The following is an 18,588-nucleotide window of genomic DNA, read 5'->3' as shown; positions in this document are numbered from 1 at the left end:
TTCATAGCTGACAATGAAGGAGGCACAGGGCTGCCTGGGCAATTGTGAAACTTGGCTGGACTCTCCTGTCCTGGGAGAATCATAGCCCCATAACTGTCTTCTCCTTGTTAGCAGTCAGGAAGTGGCTACACACTAATTCATGCTGCTCCAAAATTGGACACTGATAATGTAGGGACTTTGGAACATTTTTCTGGCTTGGAGCAAGTTAATGAAAATCCATGTGGGTGAGGCTGGGGAAAGGGATGATAAAGAGCATCCCCTGAGGTTTCCCAGAGCAAATCGAGCCCAGTGCAGAATTCTGGTGATGTGACAAAAGCTCTGAACCAGGATTTAGCACACCTTCACTAGGATTCACCACTAGTTAGCTGAGCTTCTTCTTTTACGTCACTTCCCTCTTCAGGTTCAGTTGGCTTCTCCCCAAAACTAAGAGTTAGGACCACAGTATTTTCTAGGGTATATTGACAGATGTCCTGGGGTGGGGGGTAATTTGTGTATGGAGCATCCATGTTTAAATGAGTTTGGAAAATTAGAAACTGTGATAAATAAAGAGGTTCCTCTTGTTTAAATGCCTTTAACAAGCTCTGTAATTCTCCAGGTCATGGAGATGTGGCGAGCAGTGTGTGTTAAGGAAGATGCTACGAGGAAAACATCTCGAGGGCTTGTGTTCCAGCTGGGACCTGCTGGACTGAGTGACACCATAACTCAAGCCCCCCAGTTACCATTCCATGCCACCAGATAAACACCAGAACCCTCTCTTCTTGGACCCCGAGGAGACAGACTCACTGCAGGCTGGGTCTTCCAGCAGGTCCATGATAACGCAGTCGGCACCCTTGGTGTAGACGACGATCTCACCGGTCAGCGGGTGCCTCACGACCACAGACATCCTCTTCCTGACAGAGTCGAACTCCAGGGTGCAGAGGACGTCAAAGGTGAGGCAGGTGCCCTGGGGCAAGCGCACGGTCACTTGCTCGGGTGTCCGCAACACCAGTGTGAAGCTGTAGGCACGGGCAGCGTGCACTAGGGCGGCCTCGTCAGGGCTCTCAGCCTCATAACAGAGCTCGGGACCAGCCAGGCTGAGGGCTGGGGCCTGCAGCACCTCCTCCAGGGAGGCCCTCGGCCCTGCCCCCAGGATGTCACCCTGCTCCCACGTGCTGCTCTTGTATCCGCCATCAGTAGAATAGCCACCGCTGCACACTGACCCGTCGTCTCTCTCTTCTGAGTCCATGGTGGGGATGTTGGCCCCCAAGCTCTCCCCCAAGTCCGTGTCGGAGGGTGCAGTGGATGAGAAGGACTGACTGAGGCTTGAAAGCTTCAACCTGTGGAACAGCTGCTGGATCTTCTCCAGGGATGTCCCCAGAGCCTTGGTCGAGGGTGGCATGGTGACCTTGAGGCAAAAGAGGAAAGGAGAACATGACTCTCCAGGTTGGGAAAACTATCGAGCTGCCTTATGGCAGAATATGAAGCTCATTTTGCAGAATATGAAGCTCATTTTGCAGTCATCCACTTCAATGATGGTGGACAAGCCTTCTCCCTTCTGTGAGCCTCAGTTTACCCAACTATAATGTGAGAGGGTTAGGCCACTGGTTTCCTTCCAGCCCTGACTTCCTAGGGATTGGTGGTGACATCCCATTTTGATCATGGGCCAAGCAAAGCAAAGGAGATGGAAGCCAGACTCAGGTTGCAGTTCACACGCCCTGAACCCTTATCATCACCTTGCCTGCTTTATTTTTGCACACAGCATCTCACTTCATCCTCCCAGCAACAGTGCTAGGGGATCCTATCATCATCCCGACTTCTGGATGAAGAAACCAAGGCACAATGAGATTAAGTGGGCTGTGATCACTCAGCTTGTAGGTGGCAGACCTGGCTCTCACATCTGGGTCTGTCTGACTCCAGGGGCTTCTGAGCTACCTGCCAGCTGCAGCCTTCCATTAGCTTGAAAATTGAGAACTGGAGGGTATACTTCTTTCTTTCTTGAACATAGAACTTCTCAGATAATGCTTCCTGCCTCCCAAAGTTCCCTGCAGACCTCTGATTACTTGCTGACTTTTCAGGGTAGTTTAGAACCTGGGTGAATAATAGGGGCTCTGGTTTGGTACCTGGATGAACCCTCTTTTTCTTGATTTTTGTGGCCAAGTATTGTAACACCATTATTCTTATTCATCACTTACAAGAGAGCTTGGGTAAGAGTATGTGGATAACCAAAATAAATCTATCTTCAGTACTGAAAAATAACTCCAAGTATGCTGCTGCTGCTGCTGCTAAGTCGCTTCAGTTGTGTCCGACTCCTAGCAACCCCATGGACTGCAGCCCACCAGGCTCCTCCATCCATGGGATTTTCCAGGCAAGAGTACTGGAGTGGGTTGCCATTACCTTCTCCAAACTCCAAGTATAATCTTTTATAAATGGCCATCCAGCTGTGTTATCTGTAACTTAGCAAAACCTCACACAAGGTGTTCATTTTTTTTAACCCCCCCTTTAAAAATCAGATACCAGTAAACCATGATATTATGATAGAATCATACAGATGGTTCTGCCATGTATTCACCATATGTCCTTCAATAAGCTACTCAAGTTCTCTGAGCCACTGTTTCTTCACTTGCTAAATCCAAAGACATACCCCACAGGATTGCTGGGCCATAAAGATTAAATGATAGTGCAGGTGACGTTTGGTATAGAACCCTGCACATAGCAAGTGCTCAGTAAATATTAACTTTTAACGTCTACCCTGCAGACAGACACAAAATGTGAAACCTACACAGAAAACTCATATGGAACTTCTTATATTGTATTTAAAACATAAGGGGATTGAGGCCCAGAGAGGACAAGAGCTTTGTTCAAGGTCTCACAGTGATGACATGGTGACAGTGTGACTAGGACCCAAGTATTTTGTGCTATTGTGCAGGGTACCCCCTTCATGCCTGTGATCCTCCTATCCATCCCACCCACACCATCACCGGTCCTTACCCTCTGCCGGGGCTCGGTAGTCGTGGAGACCATGACGGAGTTGCAGATGGTTAAGGCAAGGAAGAAGTCAGCAACGGAGGAGGCAGTGGCAAGAGAAGGCTTGGGGGGTCTGCCGTCTGACAGGGTCTCCAGCCACAGAGCTGCGTCTTGCACCTTGGACAGGAGATTTTTATCTGGAGTCACGTCTTTTTCCTGGGAGAGAAAGGTTAGGGTCAGAGTCTTTCCTGAAGGGGCTAGGGAGGAAGGCCCCCTGCAGCAGATTCGCTCATGCCCGGGAAAGGCTGATACAGTCCTCCCTGCATCCTGCACCCAGCATGTCTCCCCTACCCTGGGCCTGCTCATCTTAGAGTCTGATTTGGCTCCTTCCCTTCCCTCAAGCCCACGTATCCATCAGTTATATAGACTCTGGTGGTTCTGCCCCCACAGCATCTTCCCACCATTTACCCCTCATTCCTGATGCTTCCAGCCAGGCTCAGACCCTCTAGCCCTCTAGCCTGGGTTTCCACATGCATGCATGTGTGCATGCTTGCTCAGCTGCTTCAGTCATGTCTGACTCTTGCAACCCCATGGACTGTAGCCCACCAGGCTCCTCTGTCCATGGGATTTTCCAGGGAAGAATACTGGAGTGGGTTGCCATGCCCTCCTCCAGGGGATCTTTCCAACCAAGGGATCGAATCCACATCTCCTATATTGTAGGCAGATTCTTTACCACTGAGTCCCCCAGGAAGCCCTCTGGATTTCCAATTCAGCCTTTAAAGTGAGGTGACTGCCTTTCACCTCATTTAGTTCGAACCCTTCTTATGCATATCACCCATACATCCTTCTAAGACACCATTTCCCTCAAGGTATTCTTGACACTAAAAAATCTTCAGATCCTCACTGTGAACATGATCATTTCAGTCTGGCATCTAAATTGTTTCCTAGTTTGCATTTCTCCTGTTGATTCCCACCACTCTGCGTGTGGTCCTTCAGCTCAGCCAGGTAGTCTGGTGGCTGCCTCCTGAGGGTATACTCCCCTCCTAGGCCTCTGATCTCACTCTTTTGGAAGTCCTCTCCTGCCTACCCAAATCCTACCTGGACTTCATAACCATAAAAACTCCACGGGTTCATGAGATCTGACTCAACCACAGTGAGTTATCTGTCTTCTGAGCCAGAAGCTTCAGCAGCAGCTTCTTGAACTGAGAATATCCACAGGAGTCAGGCAGGTAAGGTGAATGAGGGAACATGGCTGAGTTACAGATGAGGATGCTATGGGCTGGGGGAGTGGGGCTGTGAGACCCGGCAAGTCCCACCCCATCTAAAAGGGGGTGACTCTTCTGCTAGTAAAATGCTCCAAGGCTGGTGCACTTTGCTAAATCTCTGCGTTTTTCAAGATAAAGTAGAGAATGATGTAAGGACTGCTTTTTGTTTTTTTTGTTTTTGATTTCTTTTTAAAAAACTCTGCGGACTGGATCTGACTCATGGATTTCCAATTTTTTCACATCTTGGTTGAAACTGCCACTTCTTCCATCCCTCTAGAATTCACTACATATTGCCTATATTTTAAGTTAAATTTTCTTATGTCCATGTTTAATCTCCCTAGAGATAAACCAAGAGCCTGAAAGATGGATTGCCTTTTCTATGAAGTTGTATCTTCTGGAACTCCAAAGATTGCCTGATGTGAAGCAGAAGTTCAATAAACACCAGCTCTTCATAGATATGACAAAAGTCATTCTGTAAAGACATTTTTACATACAGCCGTTTCTATCAATGCTCAGAGTTCACAGGTTCATTCAAGTTTAGAAGAGTCAATGATTGAAAAAGACGCACTGAGGGAATTTTGACTGATACATGCAGAGAGAAGACTGAGGGCCAATAAGTCGGCAAGTTTTACAAACTAGAACCCAAATTGAAATTAAAAACATCCTGTGGGGCAGAGTTAGAAAATGAACTTATGGTTGCCAGAGGGAAGGGATAATTAGGGAGTTTGGGAAGGTCATGTACACACTACTATATTCAAAGTGGATAACCAACAAGGTCTACTGTAGCACATGGAACTCTACTCAATGTTATGTGCCAGGCTGGATGGGAAGGAAGACTGGGGGAGAAAGGATACATGTATGTATGGCTGAGTCCCAGTGCTGTTCACCTGAACCTACCACAACATTGTTAATAGGCTATACTTCAACAGAAAATGAAAAATTAAAAAAAAAATCCTGTAGGGAAGAGTCCTCAGACTGTGTCTTCTCTGACTACCAACTGCAATTACCCCAGCGGTCAGATTCTAAGCTCCCTGGTCTGCTGGCATAGGTGAGAGTCACAGCGAGGAAGCACAGACAGGTGTGGAGGTGCTGGAGGGATGAGATTCTGGTCTCCACCTGCACAGTTGATCAGGGGAAGTGGATAGGATGTGGAGCACACACTCCAAAGAGCTCTAACCTTCATCTGGAGGACTCTCACAGAGCCAGCACTTGCACTTCCATCTTGTTCATCCCATATTAAGAGGAGAGTTTCCTGCAAAGAACCTGTTTATGAAAAGGAAGAGCGCTAGTAACACTGCATCATCTGCATCTCCTCTCACTGCCCTGTAATGAGTATGTGGTGGGCCATCCATACCATATGGCATCTGTGCTTTCCGAAAGCGTAGGAAGGAGCGAGGACCACCTGTCCTCTCTGCCTTGAGTGCAGTTATCACAGCAGGAGCTCACAGTGATGGAGCTCATCCTACCTCTCCAGCAGGGTCATTTATGCATCTCACTGGGTTCTCACAGCCCCAATCAGAGATGAAACTAATCTCAACTGAAACCCAGAAGGATGGGCTGACTTGACCAATGCCACTCAGTGAGTCAATGTAAAGCCAGAATTGCACATCAGACCCCTTGATTGCTAGTCTAGGGTCTGCCTTTCTGTGGTCATAGTAAAGTTGTATTCTCCCTTCTTAATACTCCCATGCTGACTCCTCTAACCTTACTTCAGGGTCCCTCCAGTACCTGTCATCAGTTTACCAACACTGTTCAAAGAACTCTGAGCCAATTTATCCTAACAGTAATGAGAGTTCTTGTCTGTGGAGTGTTTCTGATGGTCTGTACATCTGTCATCTCACTGCATCCCTGCAGCATGTTATCTATACTCTCAGACGTTCAAGCTGGACTTAGAAAAGGCAGAGGAACCAGAGATCAAATTGCCAACATCTGTTGGGTCATAGAAAAAGCAAGAGAATTCCAGAAAAAACATCTGCTTCATTGACTAGGCTAAAGCCTTTGACTGCATGGAGCACAACAAACTGTGGAAAATTCTTAAAGCGATGGCAACACCAGACCACTTACTTGCCTCCTGAGAAACCTGTATGCAGGTCAAGAAGCAATAGTTAGAACCGGACATGGAACAATGGACTGGTTCCAAATTGGGAAAGGAGTGTGTCAAGGCCTGTATATTGCCACCCTGCTTATTTAACTTATATGCAGAGTACATCATCTTAAAATGCTGGGCTGGATAAGGCACAAGCTGGAATCAAGATTGCTGGAGAAATACCAATAACCTCAGACATGCAGATGATACCACTCTTAAGGCAGAAAGTGAAGAGGAACTAAAGAGCCTCTTAATGAAAGTTAAAGAGGAGAGTGAAAAAGCTGGCTTAAAGCTCAACATTCAGAAAACTAAGATCATGGTATCCAGTCCCATCAGTTCAGTTCAGTTGCTTAGTCATGTCTGACTCTTTGTGATCCAATGGACTGCAGCACGCCAGGCCTCCCTGTCCATCACCAACTCCTGGAATTTACCCAAACTCATGTCCATTCTGTCAGTGCCATCCAACCATCTCATCCTCTGTCGTCCCCTTCTTCCCCTACCCTCAATCTTTCCCAGCATCAGGGTCTTTTCAAATGAGTCAGCTCTTCACATTAGGTGGCAATGGTATTGGGGTTTCAGCCTCAACATCAGTCCTTCCAATGAATACCCAGGACTGATCTCTTTTAGGATGGACTGGTTGGATCCCTTTGCAGTCCAAGGGGCTCTAAAGAGTCTTCTCCAACACCACAGTTCAAAAGCATCAATTCTTTGGCACTCAGTTCAGTCCAACTCTCACATCCATACATGACTACTGGAATAACCATAGCCTTGACTAGATGGACCTTTGTTGGCAAGGTAATGTTTCTACTTCTTAATATGCTGTCTAGGTCCCATCATTTTGTGGCAAATAGATGGGAAAACAATGGAAACAGTGACAGACTTTATTTTCTTGGGCTCCAAAAATCACTGCAGATGGTGACTGCATCCATGAAATCAAAAGATTCTTGCTCCTTGGAAGAAAATCTATGACCTAACTAGACAGCATATTAAAAAGCAGAAACATTATTTGCTGCAAAGTTCCGTCTAGTCAAAGCTCTGATTTTGCAGTAGTCATGTATGGATGTGAGAGTTGGACCATGAAGAAGACTGATCATTGAAGAGTTGATGCTTTTGAACTGTGGTGTTGAAGACGACTCTTGAAAGTCCCTTGGACTGCAAGGAGATCAAACCAGTCAATCCTAAAGGAAATAAGTCCTGAATATTCATTGGAAGGACTGATGCTGAAGCTGAAGTTCCAATAGTTTGGCCACTTGATGAGAACTGATTCATTAGAAAAGACCCTGATGCTGGGAAAATTGAAAGCAGGAAGAGAAGGGGACAAAAGAGGGCAAGATGGTTGGATGGCATCAGGGACTCAACGGACATGAGTTTGAGCAAACTCTGGGAGATGATAAAGGACAGTGAAGTGCTACAGTTCATGGGGTTGAAAAGAGTTGGACATGACTGAGTGACTGAACAACAACCACCACTATTCTCCCAGTTACCTCTGCATTTCAAATGAAGAAACTGCTGCCCAGGGAGATTAGGCATCTTGCCCAGGTCATATAGTCAGTTGATTCAAGAAAGTTCAACTCTAGAATTCATACTCTTTAACCCCCATGCCAGGCAAGATCCACCATGAGAAAGAAGTAGCCTTTGACTCTTGCTGACTGCTGCATCTTTCGTGTCTGGCATCTCAGTGAGCTTGCATATCTAATCCTTAGGGCTCTGCAGACAGTCCACAAGATTATAAAGGGGATTATGGGGGTCTTTTCCAGAAAATATTTTATCTTTTTGGTTTTTTTTTTGGTGATGGTACATAAATGGGGTGCTTTTAACCCTTACCACAGATACCCAGAGTTGGGAACAAGCTTGGATGTCATCACAGCCAAATCCCCTATTTTCCTGATGATAAAACTGAGTGCCAGAGAGGAGGGAAGTGAACTTTTCAAGACTGCACATTGAATCAGGGTCAGAACTAGGACAGATTTCACACCACCTGACTCCAGGCCGACAGCACACTGCTTTGCCCCAAGCTACGCATTATGTATTTCCAAACGGTGACACAGATAAAATCATTTAATGGGCATTTACTGCATGTCCATTTACTCTCTAGTGTCTTAAGTGCCATGAGGGCAGAGACTGCGATGTGTCCCGGTGCCTCGCAGCCTGCAGGCACTCGCTCAAACCTTTGTTGCCTAACTCCTATCTAGGGCAAGACACTACCTCACCACTGATGAACTAACAGGGGCTCTTTGTTAAAACTCTTTCTTAGTATTTACTTTTAATCATACAGCAACGCATTAAAAAGAAGTTCGGGGAAGGGCCTACTTGTCTCTGGCACTGGCAGCAGGCCCAGTCCACAGGTGTCAACGGCAGATGTCATGGCAGCTTTATCCAGACACACAGACTTGTTTCTGCAGGGCAAACTTCTTTGTGGTTCCCTTTGCCCACAGCCCACTGGTTTCCTATCCAGTTCATTAACACTAGGAACTTGGCATGTAGGACACTTAGCGAGAAGGCAGCACCCCTTATCCACCTCGCGGCCCTTTGGCTAGTCTATTTCTCTGAAGGAAAAGAAATACACATCTGTGGGGCTACTGGTTGTTCAGATTAGAGCTTTGTGGCAACCTGGCACCCAGCCAGTTGGATTTCTTTCTATAGCAGAACCTCCAAGGCTTCCTCTTTGAAGAAGGTGCTCTCTGACCTCACACCACACCCTCAAGGATCCTGTTATTATCACTGGATTGTGTCTATTGACAACTTACAGGAAAGTGATTGCTATGCTAAGTGCTTCCATGTGTGTGTTAAGTCACGTTAGTTGTGTCTGACTTTTTGTGATCCCACGTAGCTTGCCAGGCTCCTCTGTCCATGGGATTCTCCAGGCAAGAATACTGGAGTGGGTTGCCGCCTCCAGGGGATCTTCCCAACCTAGGGATTGAACCTGTGTCTCTTATGTCTCCTGTATTGTCTGGCAAGTTCTTTACCACAAATGTCACCTGGGAAGCCTGGCTTCCATGTATATTATGTCATTATAACAGCATTAAATAGCTATTATCATTCTCCCACTTTATTAGTGAAGTGAATGAGGCTCACTGCAAATAAATAACTTGTCTAAGGTCTCAGAATCAATAAAATAGCTCAGTCCTGAGCCCAGTTCTGCTGATGCTAGACCCAAACTCTTAAACATGATGCCAGTACTTCCAAACTCTAACATGTACATGAATCAGCTAGGCATCTTGTTTAAACACAGATGCTGATTCAGCAAGTCTAGAGTGAGGCCTAAGCATCTGCATTTCTATAAGCTCTTAAGTGCTGCTCCTGCCTGCTGTGGGTCTGAGGACCACAGTTTGAGTACAAGGTTCTAGGCTATATGGCTGCCCTATTGCTCCCATTTCCTCTCTGGCTGGGAGCATTCGACATTGAAAGCTGTGAGGAGGTGGCCAAACTCCAATCCACTACTCTCCTCTCACTTTAAATGACAGTTCATTCACAGTCACATTGCTGACAGTCATTGATTGAGTGCAGCAGGCTGCCACTGTGGGAACCCACAGAGCCAGCTGTGGAAATGAACAGGAGCCCTGGTGTGCAGGCCTGGAACAAACTGTGGCCTAGTTCCTCCCATGCCTCCATCTCCTCTTCTCCTTTCTATGACCTGTGCCTCTTATTCCAGCTACTGTTTAGAACTGCAAGTCTCCATTTGCTTGTATGGAATGTCTCCCCTACAACAACCTGCAACCCCGCCACTAGATGGTTTCTTCTCTTTGCTCTGGTTAACCTTTACTTTTGTCTCAAATTCAGTTCCGATGCTAACCCTTTCAGGAAGCTCCCCCTGACTCCTACTTTGATGTAAGTGCGTTTCCTTTGGGCTTATATGCACCTCTGCCCCCTTACATCCCAGCCTGAGAGCAGTGTCATATAGTCACTGGGGTTCTTCTTGCCCCTTCCTTGGACTGCAAATGCCTGAAATCAGGGATGATGCCCCATTAAACTTTATATCCCCAGTGGCTAGAATGGTACTTGCCATAGTGTAGATGTTTGTTTCGTATTTGTTGGCTGACTGACAATAAATGAAAGGCTAGTTCAAAACATGTAGATATTGAGAATATATAGAATTGACAGATGAAGAGGAAGCAGACTCTTCCATTTGCTATTGGTGAGTGTCTGGACTGGTACAACCACTGGGGTAGTATCAATCCAAATTTTAAACATGCACAAATTCTCAATTTAGTAATTATGCTCTGCTACTGCTAAGTCACTTCAGTCGTGTCCGACTCTGTGCGACCCCATAGACGGCAGCCCACCAGGCTCCTCCGTCCCTGGGATTCTCCAGGCAAGAACACTGGAGTAGGTTGCCATTTCCTTCTCCAATGCATGAAAGTGAAAAGTGAAAGTGAAGTCACTCAGTCGTGTCCGACTCCTAGTGACCCCATGGACTGCAGCCTACCAGGCTCCTCCATCCATGGGATTTTCCAGGCAAGAGTACTGGAGTGGGGTGCCATTGCCTTTTCCGAGTTATGCTCTAAGAATCTATAAAATAAACTTACATACATGTAGAAACAGATGATGGCTCAACCAGTCAACAGATTTTAACAGCCATTTAAAAAGTGACAAGGCAGCTCTCCACTGAATATCTGTCCATTTGTCTACATATATGCAATATTCCTCAAGATTCATTAGGTTAAAGAGAAGTTTGGAGTCCAAGACAGTGCATGGTGCAGTTTTATTTGTGAGAAAGGATGTGCTTATGTGAATATTCCACTTGCATGCTTTTATTGGGTTTTCCAAAAAGTTCCTTTAGGTTTTTCCATAAGAGCATATGAAAACCCAAACAAACTTTTTGGCCAACCTAAGGTATATAGCTTGGAGAAGGCAATGGCACCCCACTCCAGTACTCTTGCCTGGAAAATCCCATGGATGGAGGAGCCTGGTAGGCTGTAGTCCATGGGGTCGCTAGGAGTTGGACACGACTGAGCGACTTCACTTTCACTTTTCACTTTCATGCATTGGAGAAGGAAATGGCAACCCACTCCAGTGTTCTTGCCTGGAGAATCCCAGGGACAGGGGAGCCTGGTGGGCTGCCGTCTATAGGGTCGCACAGAGTCGGACACAACTGAAGTGACTTAGCAGCAGTAGCAGCAGCAAGATACAGCTACAAGCACCTCTGAGAAGGACACAGGAAAGTTCAAATAATGGTTGTCTTTGAGTGGTGGGGAACAGAGGAGGAAAGGAGGCTTACTCTTCCATTTGCCCTTTGGTTCCTTATGAATACTTAGCCATGTGGTTGTATCCTACTGTGGACATAAACTTTCTCGGTTGCTGGGGAGTTGAAGGCTGAAGTACTATTTAGGGTAGTGATGTTTTTGCCCTTGCTGAGGTTGTGGTCTTGATATTGAGTTTGGGTGAAGAACAGGGAGAGTCCAGTGTTAGTAATTGCATCCATGAAATTAAAAGATACTTGTTCCTTGGAAGAAAAGCTATGACCAACCTAGAGAGCACATTAAAAAGCAGAGACATTACTTTGCTGACAAAGGTCTATCTAGTCAAAGCTATGGTTTTTCCAGTAGTCATGTATGGATGTGAGAGTTGGACCATACAGAAAGCTGAGCACTGAAGAATTGATATTTTTGAACTGTGGTGTTGGAGAAGACTCTTGAGAGTCCCTTGCACTGCAAGTAGATCAAACCAGTCAATTCTAAAGGAAATCAGTCCTGAATATTCATTGGAAGGACTGATACTCTGGCCACCTGATGTGAAGAACTGACTCATTGGAAAAGACCCTGATTCTGGGAAAGAGTGAAGGCAGGAGGAGAAAGGGACAACAGAGGATGAGATGGTTGGATGGCATCACCGACTCAGTGGACGTGAGTTTTAGCAAGCTCCGGGAGTTGGTGATGGACAGGAAAGCCTGGTGTGCTATAGTCCATGGGGTTGCAAAGAGTTGGACACGACTGAGTGACTGAACTGAACTGAATGTTAGTAAATATTTGCTTAAATAAAAGCACATGGATTGTTAAGGTGAGCTTTTCCCAAATGGGACAGAAACTGCAAGGGAAAAACTCAGTGGACTAGCAAAAAGAGAGTTCCCTACAATATTGATTCATTATAAAAACCTTTACCAAAGTGCATATAGAGGGTACATGTCTGAACATAATAAAAACCATCTATGACAAACCCACAGTCAACATAATACTTAATGGTGAAAAACTGAAAGCCTTCCCAACTAGAATCTAGAACAAGACAAGGATGCCGTTTCTCACCATTTCTACTCAACTTAGTATTGGAAGTCATAGCCACAAACATCAGACAAGAAAAAGGAAAGGCATCTAAATTGGAAGGAAACAGATAAAACTGTCATTATATGTTGATAGCATGGTAATATATGTATAACCCTAAAGATTCCACACAAAAACTACTAGAATTGCAAGGTGGCAGGATACAAGATTAACATTCAGAAATTGGTTGTGTTTCTTTAAAACAAACAATGAAATATCAGAAAGGGAAAATTTAAAAAAATCCCTTTTAAAATCACATCAAAAAATATTTAGGAATAAACCAGACCAAGGAGGTAAAAGATTTATATTCTGAGAACTAGAATGCATTGATATAGGAAATTGAAGATGATACAAAGAAGCAGAAAAAGAGTCCATGCTCTTGGATTGGAAGAATACTGTTAAAATGGACATATTATCCAAAGCAATCTACAGATTTAAAACAATCTCTATCAAATTACCAATGACACTTTTTATAGAACTAGAACAAATAATACTAACATTTATATGGAACCATAAAGGACCAAGAATTGCCAAAACAATCCTGAGGAAAAAGAACAAAGCTGAAGGCATAACTCTCCCAGACTTCAGAAAATACTATCAAGTTATAATAATAAAAACAACATAGTATTGTCACAGAAACAGATATATGGATCAATAGAACAAGATAGAGGTCCTAGAAATAAACCCACACACCTATGGTTAATTAATCTTCAACAATGGAGGCAAGAATATACAATGGAGAAAAGACAGTCTCTTCAGCAAGTAGTGTTGGGAAAACTGGACAACTGCATGAAATCAATGAAGTTAGAACACTCCCTCACAACACACACAAATAAACTCAAAATGGCTTAAAGACTTAAATATAAGACATGACATCATAAAAATCCTACATAGGAAAAACATTCTCTGAAATAAATCATAACAATATTTTTTTTAGGTCAGTCTTCCAAGGCAATAGAAATAAAAGTAAAAATAAACAAATGAGACCTAATGAAACTTACAAGATTTTTCACAGCAAAGGAATACAAAAAGACAAAAAGACAGCATAATACAAAAAGACACCCTATGGACTGGGAGAAAATATTTGCCAATGATGTGACTGGTAAGGTCTTAATTTCCAAAACGTATGGACAGTTTGTACAACTCAACAAAAAAGAAACAATCCAATCAAAAAATGGGCAGAAGACTAAAAAAGACATTTCTCCAAAGACATTCAGATGGCCAATAAGCACATGAAAATATGCTCAAAGACACTAATTATTAGAGAAATACAAGCCAAAACTATAATAAGCTATCACCTCACACCAGTCAGAATGGCCATTAGAAAGTCTACAAGTAACAAAGGCTGGAGAGGGTGCAGAGAGAAGGGAACCCTTCTATCTGTTGGTGGGAATGTAAGTTGGTGCAGCCACTATGGAAAACAGTATGGAGGTTCCTTAAAAAATTAAAAATACTGTTGCCAGGTGATCCAGCAATCCCACTCCTGAGCATATATCCAGAGAAAACTCTAATTCAAAAAGATACATGCACCCCAGTGTTCATAGCAGCACTGTTTACAATAGCCAAGACATGGAAGCAACCTAAATATCCACTGACAGATGAATGGATAAAGATGTGGTGTATATGGAATACTACTCAGTCATTAAAAAGAACAAAAGAATGCCACTTGCAGCATCATGGATAGACCTAGAGATTAGCATATGAAGCAAAGTAAGTCAGAAACAGAAAGACAAATACCATATATTATCACTTATAGGTAGAATCTAAAATATGATACACCACACAGTAAAAAAAAGAAAAAAAGTGATAAAAATGAACTATTTACACAATAGTGTTAGATTCACAGATACAGAACTCTAATTTACAGTTATCAAAGGGGAAAGGAGGGTTAGGGAGGGATAAATTAAGAGTTTGGGATTAGCACATACAAACTACTACATATGAAATAAACAACAAGGTCTTACTGTGTAGCAAAGGAACTATATTCATTATTCTGTAATGAACCATAATGGAAAAAAAATGAAAAAAAAAATATGTGTACTACTTTGCCAACAAAGGTCCGTCTAGTCAAGGCTATGGTTTTTCCAGTGGTCATGTATGGGTGTGAGAGTTGGACTGTGAAGAAAGCTGAGCACTGATTTTGAACTGTGGTGTTGGAGAAGACTCTTGAGAGTCCCTTGGACTGCAAGGAGATCCAATCAGTCCATTCTGAAGGAGATCAGTCCTGGGTGTTCTTTGGAAGGAATGATGCTAAAGCTGAAACTCCAGTACTTTGGCCACCTCATGCGAAGAGTTGACTCATTGGAAAAGACTCTGATGCTGGGAGGGATTGGGGGCAGGAGAAAAAGGGGATGACAGAGGATGAGATGGCTGGATGGCATCACTGACTCGATGGACGTGAGTTTGAGTGAACTCCAGGAGATGGTGATGGACAGGGAGGCCTGGCGTGCTGCGATTCATGGGGTCACAAACAGTTGGACACGACTGAGCAACTGAACTGAACTGAAATGAATCACTGCTCTACACTAGAAACTAATACAACACTGTAAATCAACTATTCTTCAACATAGAGAAAGATATCATATATTAACAAATATATATGGAATCTAGAAAAATGGTACCAATGAACCTATCTGTAGGGCAGGAATAGAGACGCAGATACAGAGGACAGACGTGTGGGCACCTAGAGGGAAAGGGAGGTAGGATGCACTGGAAGAGTGGCACTGACATCTGTACCCTACCGTGGGTAACACAGAGCCAGTGGGAGTTCCCTTAAAACAATGGGAGCTCAGCTCTGTGCTCTGGGTTGACTCCAGAGGTGGGATGGGGGGGGTGGGGGGTGGGAGGGAGGCTCAAGAGGGAGGGGATATATGTACACATATAGCTGAGTCACTTCATTGTAGAGCTGAAATTAACACAACATTGTAAAGCAATTATAATCTAATAATAAAATTTAAAAATCTATACTTCAATATTTTTTTTTTTAAAAGGAAGGGAGTTTCCCTGATCTTGCAAGACCCAGTTCTTTCTTTCTTTCTTTATTTTGAAAAGTGAAGGTGAAGTTGCCCAGTCGTGTCCTACTCTTTGCAACCCCATGGACTTTAGCCTACCAGGCTCCTCTGTCCATGGGATTTTCCAGGCAAGAATATTTGAGTGGGTTGCCATTTCCTTATGTATTTTAATCGGAGGCTAATTACTTTACAATATTGTGGTTTTGCCATACATTGACATGAATCAGCCACGGGTGTACATGTGTCCCCCCTGGTCCCGAACCCCCCTCCCACCTCCCATCCCAACCCATCCCTCTGGGTTATCCCCGTGCACCAGCTTTGAGTGCCCTGTTTCATGCTTCAAACTTGGACTGGTTATCTATTTCACACATGGTAATATACATGTTTTGATACTATTCTCTCAAATTATCCCACCCTTGCCTTCTCCCACAGAGTCCAAAAGCCTGTTCTTTATATCTGTGTCTCTTTTGCTGGCAAGACCTCGTTCTTACGAATAGGGCTGTGGGCCCCCATTTGGGACCCTGAGGGAGGCCAAGCTGAGACAGGCCTCATCCGTTTACTGCCCTGTGTAATCATGTCACTTCCTAAAGAATTTTGCACTCTAGGTTAGTTAAATCCAGATTCTTATCTAACCTTGCTGTGGGAGTGTGTGCATGTGGGCTGTCCCAGAGCAGACAACAAGTGTGGCACAAGTATCTTTCCAAGAAGGAAAGGCAGACCAAGTTTCAAAAAAGAAGGCAGAGGGCCAAAGACAGCCTTCTTTACTTTCCTCCATTGCATTCTTTCCAGACAGATGGGCGAGGCTGTGCCCACAGAAGGGAGAGGTGGTGAAGTATGGAGCCTAACCCACCCCGATGCAAACTTTATGATTAGGAAGATAGTGTTTGGTCTGATGACTGGAAAACATTTTTCAAGTGGCATGTCTAAACAAAGACTTTGTACTCCAATCTTGGCTGCTCACAGACTGGGGGTGGGGGTGGGGTGAGCGGGGAGGGCATTTCATTTCCCATCTACCAGGATTCATAAATACTGGCTAAGGACTCCTTACTTTCCTAAGTATTGATATATTATCCCACCCTAAAGTCACAGATATGACGGCAGCCAATTAGACAACAATTAGCAATGCTACCTTGTTCTTTGTAGTAAAAGAAAAAAGTCAGCTTTTGTTGTAGTGGTTGTTATTGTTGATGCACATTTTATTTTTGGTTTAGAGCAAAGGGCCGTGGAGGCCAACAATGGGCTTCTTTGAAGGGGGTTGGGTGCTCCGCCATGACCTGGCGGCTCTGGGGCTTCGGAGGCAAGTTCTGGCTGGGTTTACAAAGGGAAGGTAAAGCACTGTTGGTGCCAAGAGATTATCTGACCAGACTGGATGCCAGATGGGCAGGTGGAAGAGGAGACAGCATCGAGTTTGCCAAGAGTGGGTGGGGGTGGGAGTCAGGAGCTAGCAGCCAGCACATCTTCCTGGGGCTGCCACAGATGTTCTCCACAGACAAATTCAAGGATCTGATATTCCAGCCACAGAGGGTATACAGGTTAGTATCAAACCCCTTTAAGGCAGCTTAAATCACCCCCTTCAGCCAGTGCCTCCCAAGTTGTAGAAGGCATCTATTTGAACCAAATGAAGACTTGCCGGGGTCCAGCCCCGGCTGATCCAGGGTCTTCGAAGGAGAGACGGCTAGGCGGCCTATTCAAATGTTAATTAGATATAATAAAGAGGAATAGAATGAGGATAGCTCAGTAGGAAAATTCAGTGGAGAAAAGAAGCTGAGTGGCTTGGTTTACGCGGAAAATCAATATAACCCGTGACACCAGGTTAGCTCTGACCACGGAGGCCGCAGGCGCCCTCTCGAATAGCGGAAGGTGCCCCACCTTAGACACCTTCTCGAGTGGGTCTTAGAAGCCCAGGCAAATAAATGGTCGCAGAGGACATCCACGCTCCAGATGGACACTCAGCTGGAAGTTAAAGGGAAGAATGACATGGGGAGACCAAGCGTTGGTGAGCAAGGCCCATAGCTTTATTTTCAACAGGGGCTTTTATATCCTAAGTTACACATAGAGGACAATAGGGGATGCAAAATCAGCAGTCTTTGATGCTTATCAAAAACCAGGGTTTCTTTCCTGCAGATTTATCGTATACAAATGGTTTAGGTGATTTACATCATCTTCTGGCCAGAGGCCTATTAACATTTTATGACTCTTGACAAGCACTTATCAACAAAGACTTATTTTCTCTAAGAGTAATTATTTTAAGGTTTGGCGCCATCTTCCGAAGATGAGATTACGTTCCTATAGGGTGGATGTGTAATGGGTTTACAAAGGAAAGAATTTACTACCTTAAGGGTCTAAAGTTACTAACACCAAGGCCACTACTTATTTTTTCTACATACCAACTATATTAATTAATGCACATTCAAGGATACAATTCAAGGGATGTGAAAACTTGGCAACAAACATTGGCTCATCAATGAAATCTTTTACTAGTTTTATTCTGACAGCTTCTAATTCTCTGAGAGGCTCTAAGCTATTTGAATATCTTAAGCTTCCCGTGCCTCTGGAGGCTGGGAGACTGTAAACAATCGTATGCATAGCTGTAGGTGTCCGGGTAAACTTGTCAGGCGAGTTAGAGAGCCATCTGAGGGGTTTGGATTTAAACACTCCTAATTGCCCAGGAACTTTATTAATAGGAGCTGTAAGTTAACTCTTTGACAGAGAGAGTGAGATGGTGGTGGGGGACAGCCCCCAGTAAAGTCAGAGGTGAGAGCACAAAGCAATAAAGTAGGCAGACTCTGGTTTTTTGGGGGGTAGATGCTCGAGAATATCCGGGGGCACTCCCGAGGCTCGATCCCGCCTTTGCGTATGCCGAGCCCCCTTCCTCATGACCTTTGTCACGAGTGGAATGTCTCTCGCCGGCTCCCAGCAAAGACTATTTCTGAGTGGGGTGATAGCGTGCTTAGAGAGGTTCTTAGTGGCTGCTCAGCAGAATCACTAGAAATCAAAATATAAATACTCAGGCCCCACCCTAGACCAAA

General features: G+C 44.6%; 1 protein-coding gene across 6 annotated transcripts in view; it reads right to left on the bottom strand.

The window, feature by feature from the left end:
* Positions 1-18,588, bottom strand: part of ATP10B (ATPase phospholipid transporting 10B (putative)) — a 392,801-nt gene that overhangs the window by 48,378 nt on the left and 325,835 nt on the right. For all 6 annotated transcript variants that reach the window (XM_044947366.1, XM_044947364.2, XM_044947367.1 and 3 more), the window contains 2 exons: positions 2,968-3,159; positions 784-1,384 (listed from right to left, as the gene is read on the bottom strand). In XM_044947366.1, coding sequence (XP_044803301.1) covers positions 784-1,384; positions 2,968-3,159 — 793 coding nt within the window. The remainder of the gene's footprint in view (positions 1-783; positions 1,385-2,967; positions 3,160-18,588) is intronic.

The sequence above is a fragment of the Bubalus bubalis genome, chromosome 9 (genome assembly GCF_019923935.1).
Source record: "Bubalus bubalis isolate 160015118507 breed Murrah chromosome 9, NDDB_SH_1, whole genome shotgun sequence".
In the NCBI taxonomy this organism is placed as follows: Eukaryota; Metazoa; Chordata; class Mammalia; order Artiodactyla; family Bovidae; genus Bubalus; species Bubalus bubalis.
The sequence above is the reverse complement of the archived record's forward strand: the minus strand, read 5'-3'. Positions and strand labels throughout refer to the sequence as shown.